This window comes from Microtus pennsylvanicus, chromosome 4, assembly GCF_037038515.1.
Source record: "Microtus pennsylvanicus isolate mMicPen1 chromosome 4, mMicPen1.hap1, whole genome shotgun sequence".
In the NCBI taxonomy this organism is placed as follows: Eukaryota; Metazoa; Chordata; class Mammalia; order Rodentia; family Cricetidae; genus Microtus; species Microtus pennsylvanicus.
Window position 1 is genome coordinate 110343322 of NC_134582.1, and position 26116 is coordinate 110369437.

Sequence of the window (26116 nt, forward strand, 5' to 3'; positions counted from 1 at the left end):
TAAGGAGGCTTGAAAAACAATTACTGAAAATTTACAGATTATATAACAGACTGGCAAAATTCCTGAAAGGTTTCAAAAGTGAAAGAAATTCTGGAAAATATAAAACATAACCTGTAAAATACCTGGGGTGGAGGGGATGGGGGTTGGAAAACAAGAATAGGAGCTCTTGCTTGTAGCCCAAGCTGGCCTTAAACTTGTAATTCTCCTCCCTCAGCATCCTGAGTCCTGGGATTGTAGACTTACATTTGTCTGAATTAAGTCACATTCCTTTAATGTGAAATGTAATGTTAGTATATGAGAAGAATACATGGACTGCTAACTTCTCCATCCTTGAAATCACACAAATTTTGAAAATTTGAGATGCATCTTCAAACTCATCATTGTTCAGCATGGTGGAAATAGAGAACCTGATTCACCCAAAATCAACCGTAGTTTAATATTAGATTTGGATATTCTTAGATGAGGCAAATAGCCTTACCATTTGCTTATTGCCTAAACTGGTAGCTTTTCCTTTGTTATATCCGTACTCTTAGTTTTCCTTTCATGTGACTCACCCAAAGACTAGTTTTTAAAACAGGGGACAAAAAAAGAGCCATTAAACACACACTGCCATCTCCTTTACTGGTCAAAACATCTGAACTCTGAACATTTCCATATGCAAGTGTAACAGTTTGGATGAAATGTTTCACTCATAATAAAAATAAACTTCATCATACTCCTTTAATCAGGACAGTAAGAAATGTTTGATAAAGTTCAAAATGACACATCCTCTTGATAGGGAAGTGGCAGAATTCTGCAAGAGTATATGGGACTTGAAATACTGTTGAGCCCATTTTGGAAAACAAATCTTACCATTGGTTTCTTTTGTAAAATGGGAGAAAGATTAAATTGTTGTGATCCCTTGATCACAGGCATCTTCTTTGTTTTTTTGAGACAGGGTTACTCTGTGTAGCCCTGGCTGTCCTGAAACACACTCTGTAGACCAGGCTGGCCTCACACTCAGATCCGCCTGCCTGCCTCCCAGTGCTGGCATTGAAGTTGTATGCCACCACCACGTAGCACAGGCATCTTTGGGTTCAACTCATTTACACAAGTTGTGTAAAGTTCTGTCCAAGATGTTCCTGACACATGAAGCTTCCAGTTGAATTTCAGAAAATTTAAGAAAAGTATCTTCCTTTTTTGCCTGTGAATGTTTGCGTATTGCTGTACTGTTGGCTTATATCCACTACAGACACTGGTTCTAGGCCAGCCCAAGGGTCTTCAAGCATTGAAGGTTTAAAATAACTTTCCAACTCATTAGACATTCTTTTTTCTCTACCACGCCCTGATCCAAATGGTGTAGATGTCCTTGGAGAACCCTTTAGGAAAAAAATCATCAGTTAAAAAAACATCTAATAGTGATAATTGGTACTTTCGAGACTAGTTGAAGATTAGTGGTGATCACATTAAAAGCTGAAAAGTGAAGCTGAATAGTATATTCAGTTGCAAATCTCTTGTTTTCTTTAAATCAGCAGGGAATGGTGGCCCACGACTTTAATCCCAGCCCACAGAAGACAGAGGCAGGCTTGATCTCTGTGGGTTCGAGGCCATCATGGTCTACAGAGCTACAACAGAGAAAACCCGTCTCTAAAAACAAAACAATTACTAAAACCAATTGTATATTTCGTTTTTAAAAAATGCCCATCTTTTGCGTTTCTTATGGGATAACCCTGCAACTATCAAATACAAATAAATCCTGTACAAGCCGTGAACAAACTAATTGTATTCATTTTTTTTCTTGAAAACGTTTTAACCTGAAAGCTATCAAATTTCTACTTTTATATTGCATGAAAATTTCCTACACTTTTTAGCTCCAGCTCAACGGGATTCAGCTGGTGAGAATATTCAAGTTTGCAAAACACAGTAGATTCAAGTTTTCAGTCAAAGAGCTACTTCCTGCCTTGTGGACACTCATTTCGATGAAGGGAAATTTACACAACTCCCAATTCTCGGTTTTGTCCTTCAAGAGAACTTGGAGTAGAAGTCAATATAGTTCGGGGGGAAAAAATTGTAACAATTAAAAAAAAAAAGAACAATGAAACAAAACCAAGGATGGACATCGGTAGGAAATGGCAGTGGACTAAAGTCTAGACAAGTCATACAATAGTAGGGAATCATTTGTCCTCCCCATAGGATTCCAGGATTATTTACTGAAAAACTGACAAAAAAAAAAAACAACTGTGGGGGCTGGGAGGAGAGAAGAAATAGAGGATTAAGAAAATTTGTATATGAATATGGTATACTCGTTAAGAGCACATCTGCTGTGGAACAGAGAACGATAGCTCTGCCACTTATGATAATCTTAATTTATTTCTTTACACTTCAGTATATTTATCTGCAAAACTGGGCCAACGTAGTAGGTCACTTCACAGAGGATTAAACAATCCACGTAAAGGGAAGTTTAGTATCACGTCTGCCATCGCAGTAAGAGCTCGGCAAACGCTAGCTATTGTCTTTACCTGGGGGTAGGTCTGCTGCTGCCCTGGGGAGTAGCCGAATTGATGCTGGGACCCCGCGGGGGACCTGGAGTAGGAGCCTGGGTAGCCGCCCGGGGACGGAGACCCGAAGCGGGGCCCCGAGAAGCTGCCGCCATGCCGCGGAGAGTGGCTGCTCCCGTACGGCCTAGCCCGGGGCCCGCACGGCGGAGTTTGGTGCGGACTCCCGTACCCGTCCCGCGGGGAGGGCGGTCGCGGCCCCCCGCCCAGGGCACCCCGGAAGCTGCTTCCGCTACCCCAGCCTCCTACCCCCGGGCCGGGGTACGGAGGAGTTGGGGGTCGAAAATTCGGTCGGTGCATATCATGAACTGAAGCTGAAGACCTCCTTCGACGATCCTCTCACCGGAACTCCAGCAATCGACCGCCAGAAAAGAACTGGGATTTCTCTATTTATGAAGCCTTCCGAGTGCCAGCGCAGTTCGGCACCTTAGTTCCGGGCGCACAAAGGTTCCGATCGCTCAAAGCTTCCGCAGGAAGGCGAGTAAATAGGTCACTCAATCCGGAGGACGTGGGTGTGTCTGAGAGGAGGAAAGGCTGTATAATGAGACCCACAAGCTCGAAAACTGCCTCCGGCAGCCTTTGGTGGGACCCACGTCCACGAAGGCGGAAGCGGAAGACACAAACCCGTCGTCCAGTCTTTTAGGCTGTGTGGGGTGTGGCAGAGTGCCGTAGGGTGGGAGAGGACGTGTCGGGGGAGGTGGTCCCGGAGGGGGCGGGTCCGAGGGGGGTGGGCCATCGTGCTCTGGGGCTTCCGGGTGTCTGCCGGGCCACAGGCCGGAGTCGTGGGCTCTAGACAAAGGGGCAAGACGAGTGGACCCGGGGCGGAGGGCAGCGCGGAGGCGCGGGGGCGAGGACGAGGGGGGGGGGGGGAAATGAGTCCGAGGGGGCGGGGCTGAGAGGGGCAGGAGCCAGAGGGGGCGGGGCTGATTGGGCCAGAGGCGGAACCAACGCCGAGGCGCGGGAGTGGGAGGGGGGGAGGAGGGGGGAGCCCTAGGGGGCGGGACGGGGGGGGGGGCAAGAGCCAGAGGGGGCGGGGCTGAGGAGGCGGGGCCGCGAGGGCCTGAGGCGGAGCCAGCTCCGAGGCGCGAGGGGGGGTGGGGGGAGTGAGTTCGGGGGGCGGGGCCGAGGACCTGGGCGGAGCTGGCAGAGGAGCGGGACTGTCAGAGGGGGCGGGGCTGGCCGGGGGTCCTAAGGTCAAGGAGGGCTGTCGCTGCCGTGCTCTCACTCGTCTGAGGGGACGATGCTGTGGACACTGGCCAGGGCGCTGGCTTTTCGGAGACCGGGCCGAGGCCGGGCCGGCGGGAGGGGGCTGTGGACCGGCCGCCTGCAGTCAGGTACCCTATGACACTCAGCGTCCCGTCCCTGAGGAGAGCGCTCGCGCCGCCCTCTCCCCTGACCAGGCTCGTGGCCGCGTTCGTGCCCCGCTTCTCTTCACCCCTACCTTTTAGTCCCCCCCCAAGTTCTGATAACTTAAAAAACACTACCTCCCGCCCAAAGCTGAGTTTTCGAAAGCAGACTGTTTCCTTGATAACTTAGCCTGTACTAATTGATGCTGGACTTGACCCCTGCGTTTCAGTTCTTGTGGAAGTTGACGAGATTGGGAAAAAGATTTTTTTTTTTTTTGAGACAGGGTTTCTCTGTGGCTTTGGAGCCTGTCCTGGAAATAGCTCTTGTAGACCAGGCCGGTCTCGAACTCACAGAGATCCACCTGCCTCTGCCTCCAGATTGCTGGGATTAAAGGCGTGCGCCACCAGATATTTTTAAAAAGAAAAAGAGGAAAATTTAACCAAAACTTAAAAATCTTGTAATTATAAAGAAACATAATTCAGGAATTCCATCCTCTGCATAAATTCTGCATAAGACACTTGTCTCCATCTTGTAGAAGATGGAATTTCAAATTACTAGTTTTGTGGAGTTTCCCTTAGTTCTTCATACTGAAATCAGCTCTGGGAATTCTAGAACTCATTAAATTAGACCAGTGTATAGTATGGGCCTGAGGAGATTTTGTTTAGATTTTTGTTGTGTATTTATTCACTTGCTTATGCCTTTGGAGATCAGAAGGAACTGGAGAAAAGTGTGGCTGTGCTTTTCCAGGTGGGCGCTGGGAACAACCCAGGTCCTCCGCGAGGGCAGTCTTAAGCACTGAGCCTCCTCTCCAGCTCCTGTTCCCTGTGGTTTGCATTCAGCCAGAGCACCTTCATGGAAGATTTTGGCCTCTGTTTAGTCTCTGACATCTTCAGTGACATGAGTAAAGAGTATCTTTTAAGCTTTTATCTCCATTAATGGAGACACACAGGATTTTGGGGTGAGGGGGGTGAGATTTTTTTTTCATGGTGGTGGTTTATTCTTAGGCAATTAATTCCATTCAACTTTCTTGTTTTGCCTCATTTTGTTTTGTTTTTGAGACAAGTTCTCAATATATAACTCAGGGTTGACCACATTTCTTTTTTTTGAAGACAATTTGTATAATTATTCATGGAAGGATAATGTCACCATCAAGATACCGTGATATAATTAAAGCCTACAGACTACAACTTATCTAACATTAGTATTGTTCTATCCTGACTGTTGTTTATTTTAAAATGCAGCGAGGAGAAGTCATGCCATACAACAGGAGGCTTATTGAAGAGGAAAGAGAAGGGTATAGAGAAGGAACAGAGACCAGTCCCTGGGGACAAGAGTGGTGGAAGAGAAAGAGAGAGAGCTGATAAGAGTAGCAGACAAAAGAGAGAGAGAGAGAGAGAGAGAGAGAGAGAGAGAGAGAGAGAGAGAGAGAGAGAGAGAGAGAAAGAGACTGGAGGTGGATAAGACCTGCCTTTTATAAGGGAACATGGAGAAGGTGCACATGAGGTGCTCTTAGTGGCTGCAGCTGAGGGCATGTCCTGTCAGGACCCCAAGGGCAGGTCAGTACAGATGCCTGAATACTAACGCTGACCAAATGTTTCTTTTCTAAACACTCATACTTACAATAAATAAGTCACATATATGTCAGTGAATCAATAATCTGTCCTACAAGGGGAACCAAGAAGTGGGGTGATGGGCATCAAAGTTACATTTATTATTTTTATAACTGGGAGAAGATATACAGAATTAGGTCTCAGCTTGTTCAATATTATCTTTTTACTTGAATTCTTCTAGAATGGAATCGAATCCAAGGTCTAATCCAGGCAAGGCAGGCTCTTTACTATTGAGCTTCAGTGCATCCACAGCCCCCAGAATGCTCTTATGTCTATCTACACAATACACTAAAATCTGACAGAGGAAGAAATACAGTGGAAAATTTTGCTGGGTAGATTTATATTTAAGGCAGTGTGCCTCCTACACATCTATAGGATTGTCCAAAACTGAATCTTTAATTATGTGAAACTCAACATATATTTTAATCTCTTTACGGACTTCTTTCAAATGATAATTTTGGCAAGAACAGTTAAATGATTTGTTTAAACTCACCTAGCAAGATCAGAAATCAGACTTTTTGAATTCTAGGGATTTTTTTCTCCCTTAGAAATACAAATTAATCATTGAAAAAATGAAATTAAATAAAAAATAAAACACATGCCAGGCGGTGGTGGCGCACGCGTTTAATCCCAGCACTTGGGAGGCAGAGGGCGGATCTCTGGGAGTTCAAGGCCAGCCTGGTCTACAAGAGCTAGTTCCGGGATAGGTACCAAAGCTACAGAGAAATCCTGTCTCGGAAAAAAAAAAAACAAAAACAAAAAACACATGCACACAAATTTTGAAGGTGGCCAGGCATGGTGACATATGCCTTTTCGAGACAGAGTTTCTCTGTCTTGGCATCCTAGATGACCAGAGCTGCATAATAGAGATCCTCTCTCAAAAAAAGAAAAAAAGAAAGTGGTACTGTGTAGCTTCTTTTGGATTTATAGATGATGAATATGCTCTTAGCTAGTGAACTATAACTAAAGCTAGGGTATTCCTAAACTTTAGTCTGGGATTTACAGTTTGACTGGCCAAGCTGGTAGGCCCAAGAACCCCCGACTGAAAATTTCTTTCTATACTGAGTTTAGTGAAAGCATGAGGGGAAAGGAAATTTGGTTGTTTTTCCTGGAGCTATGAAAATTAAAGAACTGTAATGATGGCTATGAGTATAGAATAGCTTTCTCTTGGAGGGAAAAGGAAAGTAGGCATTTTTGTTAGCTAATAGACATTGTTCCTGCAAAAAGAACAGCACACACAGTGTAGGGATGACTAGCATTAGAAGACAGGATTGTGCACACTACAGTGCTCTCAGGATAGATATTGCCAGTGACTAGGTGTTGTGTTCAGTTTAACATTGTATATATAGAAATGAACAATGTCAAGGAACTTTCTGAGTTAATGAGGACTCTCTGGTGATAATGTTTTAGAGTGTAGAAGTTAAAGCAAGTAAGAGCAACAAGATCAGGAAACATAAGTATGAAGATGAGTGGAGTCTACTTTTTTCTTTCTTTTTTTTTTTTAAAAAAAGATTTTATTTATTTATTTATTATGTAAACAGTATTCTACCTGCATGTGTGCCAGGACACCATATCTCATTACAGATGGTTGTGAACCACCATGTGGTTGCTGGGAATTGAACTCAGGACCTCCGGAAGAGCAACCAGTGCTCTTAATCTCTGAGCCATCTCTCCAGCCCTGAGACTGCTTGTTTATATAAGGTTGCAATCTTTATTTAGGTTATCCAAAAGTGTGTGTGTGTGTTTATAGTGGATATCAATTTCATTTCATCATGCTGTATCTTAAAAAAAACCTAGCGGGGCGATGGTGGCGCATGCCTTTAATCCCAGCACTTGGGAGGTAGAGGCAGGTGGATCTCTGTGAGTTCGAGACCAGCCTGGTCTACAGAGCTAGTTCCAGGACAGGCTCCAAAGCCAAAGAGAAACCCTGTCTTGAAAAACCAAAAAAAAAAAAAAAAAAAAACAACAAAACAAAAAAATCCTTAAAAAACAAGAAAGACCTATTTGAGAGTCCAATACTTATAATAGCAGAAGAATAATGTTTAAGACAGATTGGGGACCCAGAATCCTGCTCACCTTGTCTCCTTATTTTGCCATCCTGCGAAGAGACTCTGGGATCCCTCTGAGGAAGTCCCAGATCTCAGCAAAAAAAGATTCTGAACACATCCATTTTAGGTTAGTGGCAGCAATCAGTGCTTCATGCATTGATATTTTGGTTGTTTACTGTGTCTCTAAGAAGTAAATATTTTCATGTTTCTGCATTGCTAGTACTTTCTAGATGGAAACTGGGTTAAAGCACATCTTTTAACTTGGAAGTTAAAAGATGATTGATTAGATAGTTTGAAGTATGTGTTTATAGTTAAAGGGATACAAACAGAGAGACTTGGGTACATTTTAAGGACTGCAAACTCAGTGAGGCTGCTGTGCTCCTGGAAAGGTTATTTATATCTCACAGGGTAGAAGCTCAGGCATTAGTTCATTTTTCCACCCAAGCAGAATTTACTCCCATTTATCAGAGGAAGGTGGCACAAACTCCTAGACTCATAGTTTTTGGGGTCTTCTCTTATGATTCAACCCCTGTAATGTAGGTTACCGAGAAGTAAATATGTGATTAGCTCATTCATTAATAGGAGTGAATCTGCTTCAAACACAGTAAATCACTTAATATTTCCATTGACAAAGCAAGATGTTACAGGAACTGTGTGGTGTTTTGTTTGTTTGTTTTTGTTTTTCAAGACAAGGTTTTGCTGTAGCTTTGAGCCTGTCCTGGCACTAGCTCTTGTAGAGCAGGCTGGCCTCAAACTCTCAGAGATCCACCTGCCTCTGCCTCCCGAGTGCTGGGATTAAAGGCGAGTGCCACCACCGCCCAGCTAGGAACTGTTTTTATTTTTTGTATTTATTTATTTATTTTTTAAAGATTTATTTATTTATTATGTATACAACATTTTGCCTCCATGTATGCCAACACGCCAGAGGGGGGCACCAGATCTCATTACAGATGGTTGTGAGCCACCATGTGGTTGCTGGGAATTGAACTCAGGTCCTCTGGAAGAGCAGACAGTGCTCTTAACCACTGAGCCATCTCTCCAGCCCCTAGGAACTGTTTTTAAATAGAGTCAAATTCCATTGCTTTGTTAAAAAGCTATTCCCTTTTCATTTCTAAGCATGTATATTGGCCAGGCACAAGAGAAATGTGTTAAATATATGCTTCACCAATGTGTAATACATGTATCACTGCAGTTACACCAACAGAAATCTCCACTGAAATTAATAAAAATACTTACAAAAATAGTTCTATATGAAGAAATAAAAGAGTTGAAAGGACTAGATGTAAGTTTTGTTTTTTTTTAAAATGTTTATTTATTTATTATGTATACAATATTCTGTTTTGCGTGTATGCCTGCAGGCCAGAAGAGGGCACCAGACCTCATTACAGATGGTTGTGAGCCACCATGTGGTTGCTGGGAATTGAACTCAGGACCTTTGGAAGAGCAGGCAGTGCTCTTAACCTCTGAGCCATCTCTCCAGCCCTAGATGTAAGTTTTAAAGGAACATTGAGCTGGATTATTGAGGGTATGAAGTTTATTAGCAGGGCTATTAATACCATGAGCAAATAGATACCAGCATTGTGGGGGCTCTGAAGAGAGTTTAGAGACAGAGAACCTGGTGCTTACTCTGCAACAGAATCAGGCTCATGAGGTAGGAGTTGGAGCCTTTATTAAAATAGGTCTCTGAGGAAGTGTGGGGGCTTCACAGAACAAGCCTGCAGCTGGGCTCTCTGGTTTCCTAGCAGGAGTCAGGGGACCAGAGCATATGCAGGGTCATCAGTACCAACTTTTGCAAATCAGTTCCCCAGGTGAGAAATCCTGGCACCTGGAAGTCTGTTATAGATTCACAGTTTCTTAGTAGGGTGCCTGTCAGTAGATGCAAGAGGGCTGAGGCTGCTGCAGGTATAGTGGCCTGAACATCAGTCTGGCTGGAATCTGACAGAAGTGTGAGTCACATTTTCTAAAAATAAATACTAAAAGATTACTTTAAATGAGCAGATGACATTGTATCTTTGTAGTTTTCCAATTATAAAAGGTTACACATGTACTTTCATGGTTGAAGATTAATCACAACTTTAATAGTATTGGCTTTTAAAAGTTGTTTAGGACTTTGAGGACTCAGGCCTCATGATGGATTACCATGGTTGTAAGTTAGTTATTGCCAGAGTGGTTTGTTATAAAATCAAACTCAACTTTGTTATCCCTGTTGTTGCTGCCCTTTGTCCTCATTTTTTTTTCCTGCCTTGGGGAACACAAAGACTACATGTAGCCATTGTGTTCTCTTGGATGTCCCAGCTATTAGATTATGAGAAACAATCTCTTTAAAATAAATCACCCAGTCTCTAGTTTTCTGTTATAGCAGCAGAAAACCAGCATATACAATATCTTTTGCAGTTTTACATAAAACTGTAAAGATTTAGAAACATAAAAAGCAAGAGAAGTACTGAGCTTTTATACAAGAAACAACTACTTGATATTTTAATCAAAAAAACAAACATCAGATAGATCTTTTTAAATATGTTATAGAAGCTTTTTAAATTAACTATAAATGGTATAATTTGGGGTTGGGGAAACGTAAACCTGTGCATTATTTACTTCTACTAAATAATGATTGGTTAAACAGCCACACTTTTTGAGATAGGCTCTTGCTATGGAGCCCTGTCTGGCCTGGAACTCTCCATTTTGTAGGCTGGTCTCATACTTACATACCTGTAAGTATGCCTGCCTGCCTCTGTCTCCTCAGTGTTGGGATTAAAGGTATGTACTAACTTGTCTGGCTACCCAAATCTATATAAATCAATAAGAAAAAGATTAAAGTACTCTTTGAAATATGAGCTGTCAGGGTGTTTGGTGTAGTAAGGGTCAGAGTTTGCATTGGCAGGACGGCCCAGAAAGCCAGCATTTTAAAACAGCACAGCCTTTTTCCTGCTATGGCTGTGGTCAAAAAGCATGTGGTCAGCTTTCATCAACACCATTTAAGTGTTTTGTGGCAGGACCTCTTAAAGAGCTGCAGGGTTTTGCAGCTAAAGCTGAGTCAGGAAGCCTCTCTTAAATGAGAGTGCTTGCTTGCCTCTAGCAAGCAGAGCATACCGGAGAAATTGCTGCTACCAAGAAGCCATGCTTTACTCTATTCTTTTCTGTATAGAATTACTTCCCAAGCTTTTTCAGGCTTTAAGTGGATGCAGTTGTCCACATGGGCACTATTCTTTTGTCTGAGGTTTTTGTCCTGCCCAGTTCCTGCAGTCATTAGGTCCCAAAGAAATCACACAGAGGTCTATATTAATGATAAGCTGATTGGCCCATTAGCTCAGGCTTCTTATTAACTCTTATAATTTATATTAATCCATTATTTTTATCTATGTTAGCCACATGGCTCGGTACCTTTTTCAGTGGGGCAATCACATCTTCCTTCTGTGGTTGGGACAGGACTCCAGCCATTTGTTTTATTCTTGAGAATGCTTTTATCTGTGTACTGTATTATTTATCTTCTAACTTAATTCCCAGGATCTTTTACTGTACTAAGCTATGTGTTTATGGTTATTTGATTTCAACCTTTTATCCTCTTGTTTTTTATTTCCTTTTTGATTTTGATAAAGAAAAGCTTTTCTCGAATGAAAGTGTATTTTCTTTCATGCTTTTTCTAGCACTTTAGCTATTTACATTTTATTCATATATAGTTCTTGTTGAATCTACCTAGAATTTAATAAGAAAAGGCACATCATGGCAGGCTCTTCCCCCTCTTTTTTTTTTTTCTGTGTAACAGCCCTGGCTGCCCTGGAACTCAGTCTGTAGACTAGGCTGGCCTCGAACTCACAGAATCCACCTGCGTGCTGGGATTAAAGGCATGCACCACCACTACCCGGCCAAGACAGGGTTTCTCATTTTTAGCAGTCTTAGCTATCCTGGAACTTGCTCTGTAAACCAGGCTGGTCTCAAACTCACAGAGATCTGCCTGCTTCTGCCTTCTGAGTGCTGGGATTAAAGGCATGAGCCACCACTGCCCAACTTTAATTGTCTGTTCTTTTTTGTAGGCAGAGGCCGCTTGTTTGTTTTTTGGCCACCCAGACCCAAAATAATCACACAAAAACTGTGTTAATTAAAACACTGCTTGGCCTATTAGTTTAAGCATATTTTTATTTAGCTCTTACATTTTAAATTAACCCATTTTTATTATTTTATATTTTACCACAAGGCTCGTGGTTTATCAGTACTGGCACGCGGACATCTTTCTTCTCCTATGGCTACATGTTGTCTCCATAACTCCGCCTACTCTCTCTCTACATCTCTGTTTGGATTTCCTACCTGGCTTTACTCTTTTAAGTCACTGATACAGCATACAGAGGGGAATCCCACATCACTTTTTCTCTTTCTTTCTTTCTTTCTTTCTTTCTTTCTTTCTTTCTTTCTTTCTTTCTTTTTCTTTCTTTCATTTTGTTTTTAAAGGATACAGAATTCTTCCTGTTCTTCCACAAGAGATATTAAAGCTTTTTCTAAAGTAACTTTTTAAAAAGATTATGTATACAGTGTTCTATCCACATTCATACCTGTATGCCAGAATAAGGCATCAGATCTCATCATAGATGTTTGTTTATTTGTTTATTTATTATGTATACAATATTCTGTCTCTATGCCTGCAGGCCAGAGAGGGCACCAGACCCCATTACAGATGGTTGTGAGACACCATGTGGTTGCTGGGAATTGAACTCAGGACCTTTGGTAGAACAGGCAATGCTCTTAACCTCTGAGCCATCTCTCCAGCTCTTCATCATAGATGTTTGTAAGCCACTATGTGATTGGTGGAAATTGAACTCAGGACCTCTGGAAGCAGGCAGTGCTCAGTACTCTGAATCATCTCTCCAGCTCCCCCCATTGTCTGTTCTTATATTGATATGTTATATTGTATAATCTCTTAGTCTAAGTATCCTTCCTCAACTTGATTATGTACTCATTAAAATGAATTTTTAAAATAAATTTATTCTTTTTTATGTTTTTTTTCTCCTGATAATGAGGAGATGTGTAATTGGACTTTCTTTGGACCACCAGCTTCCAAATAATGACATGGAGACTTCTTATTAAGTATGAAAGCTTGGCCTTAGCTTAGGCTTGTTCTAAACTAACTCTTATAACTTAAATTAACCTGTTTATATTAATCTATGTTCTGCCACATGACTCATTACCTTGTCTCAACATAGTATATGTCCAACTTTCTCTGTGGCTCACTGGTGAATTCCCCACCTCTCAGATTCTTCCACTGGGTTCCTCTCTCTCCACAGAAGTCCTGCCTATCCTCTTCTACCTTGCTGTGGTCCATAGGATTATGCAATGAGAACTCAACTGACAAAACCTCATAATTAGCCCACCAGGATCACACATTCCAATGGAAGAGGCCCACACACAGAGTCGTGGTGATGTGGGATTCCCTGCTCTGTATGCTGTGAATACGATTGGTTAATAAAGAAGCTGTTTTGGGCCTATGATAGGGTAGAGCCGAGCTAGGTGGGGAAAACTAAACTGGATGCTGGGAGAAAGGAGGAGGAGTTAGAGAGAAGCCATGTATCACCACAGGAGACAGATGGAACTTTACCCAGTAAGCCATAGCCACGTGGCGATACACAGATTAATAGAGATGGTTTAGGATATGAGTTAGCCCGAAATACACTTAAGCTATTGGCCAAACAGTATTGCAAACAATATGGTTTCTGTGTGATTATTTTGTGTCTGAGCTGCCGGGTGGCTGGGAAACAAACAAGCAGACTCTCCTTACAACATGGTGGGAGTATTTGCTTTATGAATAGTCAGTGTCCTTACTGTAAATTCCCTGGGAAGCCATAACACTCCTCTTCTGTGGTAGGATTCATCCCCAAGCCCCCAGCAGTGTGTTAATTGTTTACTGGGCACAATTTTCCTTATGCATTGGTATATTGGATGGCTTCTTCCCAGTAATGCATGACTCTGGCAAGAAAATAATCACAGACAATACCCTTACTCTCTTTACCAGGTCCTTGTATTAACTTCGAAGTCTGTCTGTCCCCCCCTCCAACCCCCACAATTATCTTCTTTGAAAAATAGTTGGTCATTGTTAGTGTCCAGGCAAAGAGACCTCAATTGAGACATTCATAGACACCCGGGTACAAGAATTATGGCATGTCTGAAGTTGTTGAGTCTAAGCTCTCCGAGAGATAGAGAACAAGAGTGCCCTGGATTCACTTTGCCAGCAGATAGGGAACGTCTGTCCCAAGCTAACTTAGCATTAACGTTAAAGTAAATCCTCAACTATTTGTATTTATTTTTACCTTGGTAAAATTGAAGCAAGAAATTTACTGCTTGTATTTCATCCCGAGAGGCAGCATAGGGTGTAATCCTTAGAGCCAAAATGTTCCTTTTAGACAACTAACAGTTGGCGAAAGTACTAACGGGAACCAAATGCTACTCGCTTCCCCTGTTTGCTTACATACGTTTCCTAGTTACCCGACACTCCCTCTGCCTTCTGGAGAAAAGTGGCCTGCTGAGAAAAAGATTATTCTTGCCTTGCTCATGATTTTCACTGATTATAACTTTTAGCTTATTTTCCTGGTTACTTCTAAGAAATTAGTGAAGCACACCTGCCTCTGCCTCCTGAGTGCTGGGATTAAAGGCATGCACCGCCACCGACCGGCCAGTAAAGAGGAATTTAAGGGGTGAGGGAACAGGATACATGTGAGATGGTTTATGAAAAACCTTTATAGAAACCCTCTATTTTGTAAAGAAATTTAATAATACAGTTGTAGCTTCTCATGACTCAAATCCCTGAAGAAGATGGCTTTCCCTTTCCTCGGAGCTATCAATTGCCAATAGCTTTTTTTTTTTTAACTATAAACTGATTGGCTCATTAGCTCAGGCTTCTTATTAATTCTTATAACTTATATTAGCCCATTATTCTAGTATATGTTAGCTACATGACTCAGTACCTTTTTCAGCGAGGCAGTCACACCTTGCTTCTTTTGTGTCTAGGCTGGGACTGCGTCCTCTTCCCAGAATTCTCCTGTTCTCCTTGACCCGCCTCTAGTTCCTGTCTGTTTGTCCTGCCTATACTTCCTGCCTGGCTACTGGCCAATCAGCATTTATTTAAAATATAATTTACAGAATACAGATCATGGTCCCACACCACTTCCTCCTCTTAAAAAAAACAACAAACAAACAAACAAACAAAAACAAGAACATCCATAGTCCATTTTTTTGGGAATGTGGGCATAGTTTTCCAGACTACTTCCTGCTGGTTGGGGGCACTGATAATCTTATGGGGACCTAAAGAAAATTTACAGTTATAATCAAGTCCTGACTGGAGTATCCGTTGAGGCTTGATCATCTCAGGCAGCATCTTGAATCTGTTCTGGATGTAGAACTCAGACAGCTGGGCTATTTGTTTCTACTGGAGATCTCTCAGGTGGTCTTCCTTGATCAAACCTGGTTTTTCTTAACTCAGAATAAATCCAAAAATTCTCATATTCTGTGGAAACAAAAGCAAAACCTCTTCTCCAAAGTAACATATCTTTTGAAGTCAGGTATTTTCAAAATACCTATCTTGGATTGATTCAGCAGCATTTATAAACAAATATCTTTTAGCAGCTATTGCTCCTTCCTCAACATTCAAACAATTCAAAGAAAGCATAATAACATACACTATCCAGATTCTCTGTGTATTTTTCATCTTTACATGGCTTTATTTTAACCTCTATTTCTTTTATTTTTACTTTTAATTTTTTGTTTTTTGAGATGGTTTCTTTTTTTGTCCTGGAATTTACCCTGTAGACCAGGCTGTCCTTGAACTCAGAGATCTGCCTGTCTCTGTCTCCCAAGTGCTGGGATTAAAAGTGTGTGACACCACACCTTGAATTCACAGAGATCTGTCTGCCTCTGTCTTCCAAGCATTGGGATTAAAGGCATGTGCCACAATACCTTAAACTCTCAGAGGTCCATCTACCTCTGCCTCCTAAGTGTTGGGATGAAAGGTGTGTGCTGCCACACCCAACTACTCCCTTTTTTTCCCCCAAGTCTTCATATATTTTTAAACACAGTAACACCTTTAGAAGTTTTTTTTATCTTTGAATCTATCTTTACTGTATATCTCTCTCTTTTTCTGACCACATGAGTTTTTAATTTACTAAGCAATATGGGTAGGATTAAAGCCATGGTTTTGATGACTGGATCCAGCCCATTCTTTAGCTTTCTGAGATTTTAAAAAATATTTCTGTGTTGGGGCTGGAGAGATGGCTCAGCAGTCAAGAACACTGGCTATTCTTCCAAAAGACCTGGGTTCAGTTCCTAGCACCCACATGGCAACTCACAACTGTTTGTACCTCCAAGACCTAACACTCTCAAACAGACAAACATGCAGGTAACATACTGATGTACATAAAATATTTCTGTGAAGCACGTAATTGGAATTTTGGTTGGGATTACATTGACTCGATTTATTTTGGTTGGTCAGCCATTTTCATAATATTGGTTCTTCCAACACATGAGCATGAAGGTCTTTCCATCTTCTAGTGTTTTCCTTGCTTACGTTTATTGTAAGGCAATTTATTTTTTGAGGCCATTTTGAATAGGATTATGTCTTTCATTTTTTTCAGCTTGTTTTTCCTTGTTGTATAGGAATGCTACTGTCTTTTGTGTATTTTGTATCCTACGACTTTGCTGAAAGTGTTTATCAGTTTAAGAATTTTTGGGTCTTCATTGGAGCACCGGACAGATATCTCAAGGTCCAAATCAGGAGCAGAAGGACAGAGAGCACGAGCAAGGAACTCAGGACCCCGAGGGGTGCACCCACACACTGAGACAATGGGGATGTTCTATCGGGAACTCACCAAGGCCAGCTGGCCTGGGTCTGAAAAAGCCTGGGATAAAACCGGACTCTCTGAACATAACAGACAATGAGGAATACTGAGAACTCAAGAACAATGGCAATGGGTTTTTGATCCTACTGCACGTACTGGCTTTGTGGGAGCCTAGGCAGTTTGGATGCTCACCTTACTAGACCTGGATGGAGGTGGGTGGTCCTTGGACTTCCCACAGGGCAGGGAACCCTGATTGCTCTTTGGGCTGACGAGGGAGGGGGACTTGATTGGGGGAGGGGGAGGGAAATGGGAGGCAGTGGCGGGGAAGAGACAGAAATCTTTAATAAATAAATTAATTAATTAAAAAATATAAAAAAAGAAATGAAAAAAAAAGAAATTTTGGGTCTTGGCCGGGCAGTGATGGCACATGCCTTTAATCCCAGCACTCATGAGGCAGAGGCAGGTGAATCCCTGTGAGTTTGAGGCCAGCCTGGTCTTCAAGAGGTAGTTCCAGGATAGCTAGGACTGTTACACAGGGAAACCCTGTCTCGAAAAACCAAAAAAATAAAAAAAAAATTAAATTTTCTTTTAGGTCTTGTAGTGATATTTTGTTTGTGTTTTAACAAATAAAGCTTGACTGAAGATCAGAGTGCAGAGCTAAACCACTAGAGGCCAGGCAGTGGTGGCACACACCTTTAACCCCAGAACTTGGAAGACAGAGCCAGAGGGATCTCAGTTAGTTCAAGGCCAGCCTGGGCTACACGAAATTGATTCAGTCTAAAAGAGAAAAAGCTCATACAAAGGTGATCCCAGCAGTTGTGATCATAAGCCTTTAATCCCAGCACTAGGGAGGTGGAGATAGGAGTGATATGGCTGGGCAATATAAGGTGGGAGGAGACCAGAGCTCAGAGCAGTCTCAGGATGCAGTCTGAGGATTAGTAGAGACATTATTAACCTTCAGTCTGAGGATTTGGTAGAGGAAAAGGTCTGCACTGCTTTCTCTGATCATTCAGCTTTTCCCCCTAATATCTGCCTCTGGGTTTTATTTATTAAGACCAGTTAGAATGCGTGCTACAAGGTCTTGTGTATAGAAACACATTATTTACAAATAAAAATACTTTTACTTCTTTCTTGACTGTTTGCATTCCATTTATTTGCTTCTCTTATGGGTTGTTGCTAAGACTTCTACTGCTATATTGAAGAGGAATAGAGAGAATAAACATCCTGTTCCAACCATTTTTTTCTCCTGTCTAACTATTATTCTAGCACGAAAAATAAAAAAAATATTCCTTGTGGCCTCATGAATGGATTTTTTTCCTATAGTCTGAAGGAGTTCTTCAAGTTTCTTCTGCAGGGCTTGCTTGGTGGTTGTAAAATTCTTTACCGATTTTTATTATGAAAAAATTTCATTTTTCCCTTCCATTATGACAGACATATTTGCTGGGGATGATAGTCTGGGTTAGAGGTGTTGTCTTTCAGAACTTGAAACACATTTGTGTAGGCCTTCCTGCCTTCTAAGATTTCAGTTGAACAATATGGTGTTATTCTTTGGGGCCTGACTTTATTTGAGATTTGTTGTCTCACTTTTTTTTCTTTCAATATATTTTCTTTGTTCTTTTTATTTAGGTTTTTTTTTTTTGCTATTATGTGATGAGGGGAGGTACTTTTTAATTGTCTGTTTGGTGTCCTAAATGCTTCCTTTATCTGGATTGGCATCTGCTTTCCTCATCCTGGGAAATTTTCCATTACGGCTATTTTTTTTTTCTATTACGACTATTTTTAAAATGCTTTCTTTGGCTTTATACTTGACTCTTTCATACTTATTGTCTGTATATTTGGTCTTCTCGAAGTGTCCTGCATATTTGGATGCTTTCTGGAACCTTATTAGCTTATCTTTGTCCTTGTTGGATGGTTACAGTTCCTTTACCTTTTCTGCAGGCTCTGTTAGTCTAATCTTTTTTGATACATCTGTGAGATTTTATACAGTTTTTTTTTAAATTTGAAGTGTTATACTCTTCATTTCCAGGATTTTAAATAATTTTCCTTAGTATTTTTACTTGTTGAGTTCACGTTTCATATTTTCCCCCTCCTTTATTTTATTCACTTGTTGTGTTCTTGTTCAGGAGCTTTTTCTTTGCTTTCTTATAATCATTTAAGTTATCTGTGCAAGATTTCATCAAACTCACTCTTGCTAAATGACATTTGGAGGTGTTGTGTTGTTTTGGTTTCTCAAATTTCTTTGTTACTGTATTGGGATTTACATGTATTATTTCTTTGCTAGGTTTGTTATTTTTTAGCTATAAGCTTTTTGGAAGTATTTGTAATATTCAAGTCAGATTTGTATGTAGTAGAGTTGAGTGTGCCCTTTAGAAAACAGTTTCTCAGTCCAAGAGCTCAGGGTACTTCGTATTATTCCCTGAGTGGTGTATTAACTGGGATAGCAACAGTGACTACTTTAACTTCAACAACTCTTGGAAGATAAACAATCAAGGATAGTATGGAATATATTTAAATTTTACCTAAACAAACTAGTGGGAGAAAAGTACCTTGCATGGGATGAGAATTAATATTAGAACTACTTTGAAAAAAGTGAGGTGGGAAAAGTAGCTTTGAGGAAAAAGTTCAGATACTTTTGGGGTCCATAGATTTTACTTATATTTAAAATTTTATTATTAGCAGGTAGTGGTAGGTGCATGCCTTTAATCCCAGTTCTTGGGAAGCAGAGGCAGGTGGATCTATGTGAGTTCGAGGTCAGCCTGGTCTACAGAGTAAGTTCCAGAACAGCCACGGTGGTTACACAGAGAAATTCTGTCTCAAGAAACCAAAATAATAATAATAATGATAATAATAATAATATTTTGATTTGTGTTTTGTGTATGCAGGTGTGTGCTTGCATGCTCACATATGCTATATGCATGCAGGTGCCCACAGAGTTACGGGCAGTTGTGAACTACCTGATACAGGTGCTGGGTACTGAAACTGGTCCCCTACAAGAACAGTTAGCATTTTAACCACTGAGCTATCTCTCCAGCTCCTTATCCATAGATTTTAGAGAGTGTTAAATCTTTGAAAGATTACAACATGAAGAAAAAGGAGGCTGGGATAAGAATAAGAGAAAAAAGAAAACATATATGGAGAAGAAGAGTATGAGACAGGGTTGAAAAGTGTTAGAAAGTATGTCTTATGGTATGTGGCTGGAGAAACATAAACAATAGTCTTGCAGTCTAACTGAGCAATATACAGGCACACCCAGAACCATCATGAGACATATATGCAAGAGCGGAAATTATATATGTGTCAGTAGGAAATAAAGGATACTTTCAGAATGAGTTGTTGGCACAGCTGTGATGTGTGGAAGGGTAAAGTTCTCAGATTCGCCTGGCTCTCTCAAGTCTGGCTTCACTTGATGCTGTATGTGGGAGGAGTGAGTAGGATCCACTGGTCTCTGTAGCGTAAATGTTCTGGTGTGTGGTCGAGCAGAGGTGGTAAATTCCTTCCTAGTAGTTACCTTGGATTCTTCTGATGCCACTGCTATCTCTTGAGGAACAGCAATTCCCTTACAGTTTCTGCTATCCTTCCTGGGGGGGCAGCTTTCATGTATTTATAATTTTCAATTGCAGTGTGGTTGGAGGGAAGTAATATCAGTTAGTCAAAAATTATTACAGGTGATTATAAAAAGTCATCTTGTAAAAAATGGGAATGGATGCAATCTCTCTGAATAGTTTGGGTAATGGGGTCCGTCCTACAGATCATCAGACTTAGCAGTATTTCAAAAGTCAGTTCACCCAGGGCCGGGTGTTGTGTCTGCAGCCCAGTTCAAAGGTTCATCTGTCCGTGTGTCTGAGTTCTGCTTTATAGTGTTTTCCTGTTCCATTTTAAGTATCCTGAACCATTTGTACCCCATTTTGATCCTCAGCATTCTCTGTAATGTTCTCCTCCTTTGTCTAATTTTTTTTTTTTGTTGCTCATCTTTTTGTTGGATGGTGACACCTAGTGGCAATTTTTTTCTGAAAAAGGATATATAGAGGTAAAGGTTTTCAGTATTATTTTTCTACTTTCACACGTTTTGTATCTTGACTGGATTTAGAACTTCAGGAAGAAATTTCTGTTTTTTGTTTGTTTGTTTTTGTTTTTTTTGAGACGATTTCTTTGTGTAGCTTGTAGCCTGTTCTGGTACTTGCTCTGTAGCCCAGACTAGCCTCGAACTCACAGACATCCTCTTGCCTTTGTGCTGGGATTAAAGGCATGCATCACCACTGCCTGGCAGGAAGAAATTTCTGTATCTTCAATTTTTTGAAATGTTTTGCTCTATTTTAGCTTCTAGTGATGTTATGGAAAAATCTGATATTTGAAGATGGAGGGATGGCCCTGTGGTTAAGACTGCTTGCAGCTCTTGCAGAGGACCAGAGTTCACACTGGGTTGCTTACAAACTCCTGTAACTCCATTTTCAGGGGATCCAATACCCTTTTCTGGTTCTCATTTGTATCTGCATGATTCTAGTGCCAATTCATCCTGTTCCTTTACAGGAAACAGGGCTGTTACACAGAGAAACACTGTCTCGAACAACAACAACAACAACAATAAAAAAGCACCCAAACACATCACTTTAAAAAATCTGAAAAAGAATATCTGAAGCATTTAAAAAGGCATTTTGGCCATACCACCACAGGGTGGTTTTAAATTTTTTTCATATAATATATTTTGAACATGTTTTCCCCTTTAGTAACTCTTCCAGAGCTGGTTATTTTATTTGCATGTGTGTATGTGTATGCAAAAAGGTGTGCATATTCCCAGTGAATGTATGTAGGTCAGTGGACAATTTTTGGAATTTGTTTTTTTTCTACTTTGTGTGTTCCAGGTATGAAACTCAGGGTGTTGGGGTTGGAAGTTACTGCCTTTAGCAGCTGAGCCATGTTACCAAGTCCCAGTGGTTGGTTTTAACTGTCAATTTGGTACAATCCATAATAACTTTGAAAGAGTTTTGGTGAGAGATTTTTCCATATTAGGTTGACCTATTTAAACGCTGTGTTAGCCAGTTAAAAGTTGTGGTCTCTATCTTAGGGTTTCCATTGCTGCAAGGGAAACACCATGACAAAAAAGCAAGTTGCAGAGAAAAGGGTTTATTTGGCCTATGCTTCCGTTTTCTGTTCATTGTTGAAGGGTATCAGGATAGGAACTCTGTCAGGGAGAGGTCCGGGAGGCAGGAGCTGATGCAGAGGCATGGACAGTGCTGCTTACTCATTTGCATCCCCTGGCTTGCTCAGCCAGCGTTCTTATAGAACCCAGGACCAGCAGTGCAGAGGCAGCACCACCCACAGTGGGCTGGGCCCTCTTCCATTGATCACTAATGGAGAAAATGCCTTACAGCTGGATCTCAGGCAGGCATTTCTTCAACTGAGGCACCTTTCTCTCTGATGACTCTAGCTTGTGTCAAGTTGACAGAGAATCAGTCAGTCCAGTACCATTGACTTCAGTAAGTGTTGGACGATAAACAAATATGGGTAGCAGGGCAAATACTAATTTTAGTAACTAAAATTAGGTGCGGGAGGGAAGTAGGAAAGCAAAGACAGGGATAAGTATTAGATTTAGATCGACTTTGAAAATAAAAAAGTATAATAGATATGGTGGGCAACAAACTGGAAGAGGAGAAAGCCAAAATACTGTTAGGACCCACAGATTTTAGAGGTTGTTAAAGCTACGTGATGGTGTAACCAAGAATTAAAAAATGAGGATAAGGCTGGGAGAAAACAGAAGACAGGAGTAAGAGGGGAGTATATGAGAGGCAGGTGAAAAGACCAGGTAGAAAGTGCACAATAAAAGAGTGGATCGAGAAATACAGAGAACAGTCAAGAAATCTGACTGAGCAATCAAAATCAAAGCCATCAGGAGACATATAGGCAAGGGTACGAAGTAAGAAATTAGAATACGCTATGGAATACATTTCTGGCACAGTTGTGCTGATTGGGAAGGTGAAGTCACAATCCCTCTGGCTCCCACAGGCTCCCTTTGCTGAGTGGTGAGGGAGGCTTGAGTCTTTGTAGACATCTTGTTTGTCTTGTTCGTGTTTCTGGCCTGCAGAGGGGAGAGGCTGTAAATCCTTCCCTCATGCTTCCATCAGACCCCTGCAGATTTTTTTTTTTAAATGAGACAGGCCAAGGTTTCAATGTTACATACCAAACAGGATTATTGTGAAGGAAAAATGCTTTTGATAATAACAGATTACTTAGAATATCAAGAGGTACACAATGTTTACTTTGAAAATTTGTAATTCATACTCTTCAATGTTACCTGTTTTGCCAGATACTGATAGTATGAAGCCACTGGACGGTGTGAGAGTTCTGGATCTAACAAGGTGTGTGTTGGATTATCTTCAGTCTAGTGAGTGAGTCCCCCCCCCTTTTTTGAAAGGCTTTATTAGTTTTTAGATTATAAAGAGATATTTACATGCTTATGTTGGAATTTTGGTGAATAAACAGAAAAGAAATTCTGGACTATCATTATTTTCAAAGACAATAAGTGTAGTAATTATGCATTTTTCCCAGTATACATATTTGCATATAATTAACTTTCCCCAAATTAGAACCGTATAGAAGTTATGTTTTTACCTATATTTTAAATGTACCAATATGTTTTGAATAGTTTCCCATGCTCATTAGGGTTAATGAAAGGTGACATTTCTAAATGTCCCCCAGTTGCCTGAATAAGGCCTTTTTATATGCAGATCTTTGCTTTGGTGTCGGTTGTTTCCTCAGTATAGAATTCTAGAAATAAAGTTGCTGCACCAAAGGAGTTATAATTTTTTAAAGTTCTTGATAAATATTGAAAACTACAATTTTAGCAAGTTTGATCATTGCTAGCATTATATGAGCTTCTCTCAGTTAATTTGGCTTAAAATTGTTAACTCATATATTTTGAAGATGGTCTTTTATCTGTCTCTGTTTACCATTATAGAGTGCTGGCTGGACCTTTCACCACGATGAATTTAGGCGACCTTGGAGCAGAAGTCATAAAGGTGGAAAGACCAGGTGAATCTGTTTACCCTTAAACAATAGATTAAGGGCAGTAAATGTTTTTGGTAATTTAAAAAATAATCCAGGATTAGTGTAACCATAATTGATGAGGAAATAATGGAAATGAGGCATTTTCGCCATCCCCCATTTTTCTCTGTATCTATATTAATTATCTTTTACTTATATGTATCAAAGACAGGCTCAAGCCAGTTTCCTCTCATATACGGGAACGTTCTGTTGCGATACTAGCAGCAACACCAAGTGCTAGGCAAAGCTCTAAGCCCTCCACTGATCTTAGTTGAATCTTTGTAGCAGATCTATGTGCTGATAAACGAGTCCTAACGCAGCAGTGAGAAGATGAAGGCGTCAAGAAGTAAGGCAACTTGCTCAAGCTCACACATTTAATAAGGAACATGCAAGAACTCTGCTCTGATCCTGGTGCCCCTAAAGCCATAGGAGTGGTCACATGAGTTAGTGTGACTACACTCACTGACTTCGGACTGAAGAGCAAAGGTGCAGAAAAAGAAGGAAATAGGATTCAAATAGAAAAAAGGAAAAAGAACCAAAGTTCTTCAACAGGAGAGTCATTATTTTCAAATAAAAGAAATATTTCACCATTTTATTATCATAAAAGTTTGTAAAGAGGTAAAAAAATTAGATAAATTCTTTGGAAGTTTTTACTTTGTAAAGATTATTTATTTATTTATCTTTTAATAGCATCTCTTTTCCTAACCCAGATTAGCCTGGAGCCTTAAAGACCCAGACTCCAGTGCTAGGATGTGACATTTTTCCAGGTCATTTTTTCTCCTTTGCATATCAAGTAAACACCCTCTGTGGACACATTTTCCACTTTATGTGGTGCCTTTTCAGCATTTTGGCAACCTGTTAGTTCATGCTACTATTGATAAAGTGCTCGGGAAAGTGCCAATGTAGTACATCCCTGTTCTCTAACAACTATTTAGGTAGCATAGTCCTCATCTGTTTTTGTTCTCTGCACTATCCTTTAAGCTCGTTTATTCTGGAATTTCCGAAAATGTTATTCTGTGTGGTGGTGCCCCCATGTAATCTGAGCCCTAGGGAAGTGGAAGCAAAAGGATCAGTAGGTCAAGGTCGCTCTTTACAACCTAATGAGTTCTAGGCCAACACAGTGCTAAATAAGATGTCTTAAAAACAACAGCAAAATCACATTATCATTTGTTTTCGAAGATCTGATCCTTAAGGACCTGGAACAGAATTCTTAAAACAATAAGAATGGCCTAGTCTGGTTCTATAGTAGATATTTATCCATAAAACTCAAAAGATAATAATTTATAATAGTATGAATTTATTAATTTACAATAAGTGACACACCCTTCAAAGTAGAATACTTGGGAGACTCAAATTCCTCCTATATAGATTTTCATAAGAACTTAAAACAGTTAGCAGAAGATTCTCATTAGCACCAAAATGAATGACATCATTGCATCCGGTGGTGAGGTTGTTATCTCAACTGGCAGAAGTGCTTATCAAGTGCTGCTTTCCAGAGACAACACCTCACCCACCCAGTCAGTGACAGGCACCACTTTATGTCTTCATGGATGTGTTGGGGAATGCTGAACTTCCTGCCTCCCACTCCAGGTTCTATGAAGTTCTAGCTTCCTTATTCTAGTCCTATTTGAATACCAACCCTTCTCCTCTTTTTCATCATCTTCTTTTTTTTCTTTTCTTTTCTTGTCTTTTCTTTTCCTTTCTTTTCTTTTCTTTTTGAGACAGAGTTTCTTAGTGTAATATCTCTGGGTGTCCTGAAACTCCCTTTGTAGACCAGGCTGGTCTTGAACTCACTGAGATGCACCTGCCTTTGCCTCCCAAGTGGTGGGATTAAAGGCTTGTGCCACTGCTGCTTGACTCATACCTATTTTTGATTCTTTTTCTTTTTCATCCTTGTTTTTTTCAAGAGAGAGAAATAGAGAGACAGAGACTTGTTGCTAAGTAGAGCACACTGGTCTTGAACTCATGATCTTCCTGCCCCAGCATCCTCAGTGTTGAGATTACAGGCCTCAATTTAAACTTCTGCTTTTTAAACTTCATCTGTTTCTACATAGAACATCCATTCTAATTCTTTAGTCATCTTAGTTGGTAACCAAGTTAACTTTGTATTTATATTGCTCTGTCTCTACCTAATAGGAACTGGGAATAAAGGCAGACTGCCACACCCACCTTAATTTTATATGGGTTCTGGGGATTTGAACTGTGGTCTTTATGCAGGTGTAGCAAGCACATTACTTACTTCTGAGCCATTGCCCCAGCCTCTCTTAGATTTTTCTAATTCTTCAGAAATATTTTATAGATTATTAGTCATTGTATATGCAACCCTTTATGCTAATTTAGCATATATACTTATATTATTATTCAGATTAAAATATGTAACACAATTTTTGTTTACTCCATATTTTCATTTCACACTCAATGTCAAGAAATAATGAACTGATAAACATGCTTGCCAAAACCTGAAAAATGTGTGCCTCTAAATTTGCTGTTTATCAACTCTAAAGGTCATTAACAAAATACTTCCTTCTGAATTTTGACCTTCAATACAAGTTAGTGAAAGTGAATATGGAATGGTTTAGCAGTTAGCATTAAAAAGTGGAGATCTGTGGCACATACCTGCCTTTAATCTCAGCGCTTGGGAGGCAGAGGCAGGCGGATCTCTGTGAGTTCGAGGCCAGCCTGGTCTACAAGAGATAGTTTCAGGACTGGCTCCAAAGCAACACAGA

The 26116-nt window shown here is 40.6% G+C and overlaps 2 protein-coding genes across 3 annotated transcripts in view; one reads left to right on the plus strand and one right to left on the minus strand.

The window, feature by feature from the left end:
* Window positions 1-595: 595 nt before the first annotated feature.
* On the minus strand, window positions 596-3183 carry Mplkip (M-phase specific PLK1 interacting protein). The gene is made up of 2 exons (XM_075970156.1): window positions 2499-3183; window positions 596-1358 (listed from the first exon to the last, which is right to left on the minus strand). Exons 1-2 carry the CDS (start codon window positions 2832-2834, stop codon window positions 1158-1160), a joined length of 537 nt encoding a protein of 178 aa, XP_075826271.1. The 5' UTR covers window positions 2835-3183; the 3' UTR covers window positions 596-1157.
* A 572-nt stretch (window positions 3184-3755) lies between these two features.
* Window positions 3756-26116, plus strand: part of Sugct (succinyl-CoA:glutarate-CoA transferase) — a 661530-nt gene continuing 639169 nt past the window's right edge. For both annotated transcript variants that reach the window (XM_075971076.1, XM_075971078.1), the window contains exons 1-3: window positions 3756-3868; window positions 22654-22705; window positions 23305-23378. In XM_075971076.1, coding sequence (XP_075827191.1) covers window positions 3775-3868; window positions 22654-22705; window positions 23305-23378 — 220 coding nt within the window. In that variant the 5' untranslated portion in view covers window positions 3756-3774. The remainder of the gene's footprint in view (window positions 3869-22653; window positions 22706-23304; window positions 23379-26116) is intronic.

What these genes read in the sequence shown, in the direction of transcription:
- Mplkip (XM_075970156.1), bottom strand. Translation starts at nt 2,834, where the DNA reads ATGCACCGACCGAATTTTCGACCCCCAACTCCTCCGTACCCCGGCCCG. An exon ending in AGCAGCAGACCTACCCCCAG is followed by an intron (nt 1,359 to 2,498) that starts GTAAAGACAATA and finishes TTTTTCCTAAAG; the next exon opens with GGTTCTCCAAGGACATCTAC.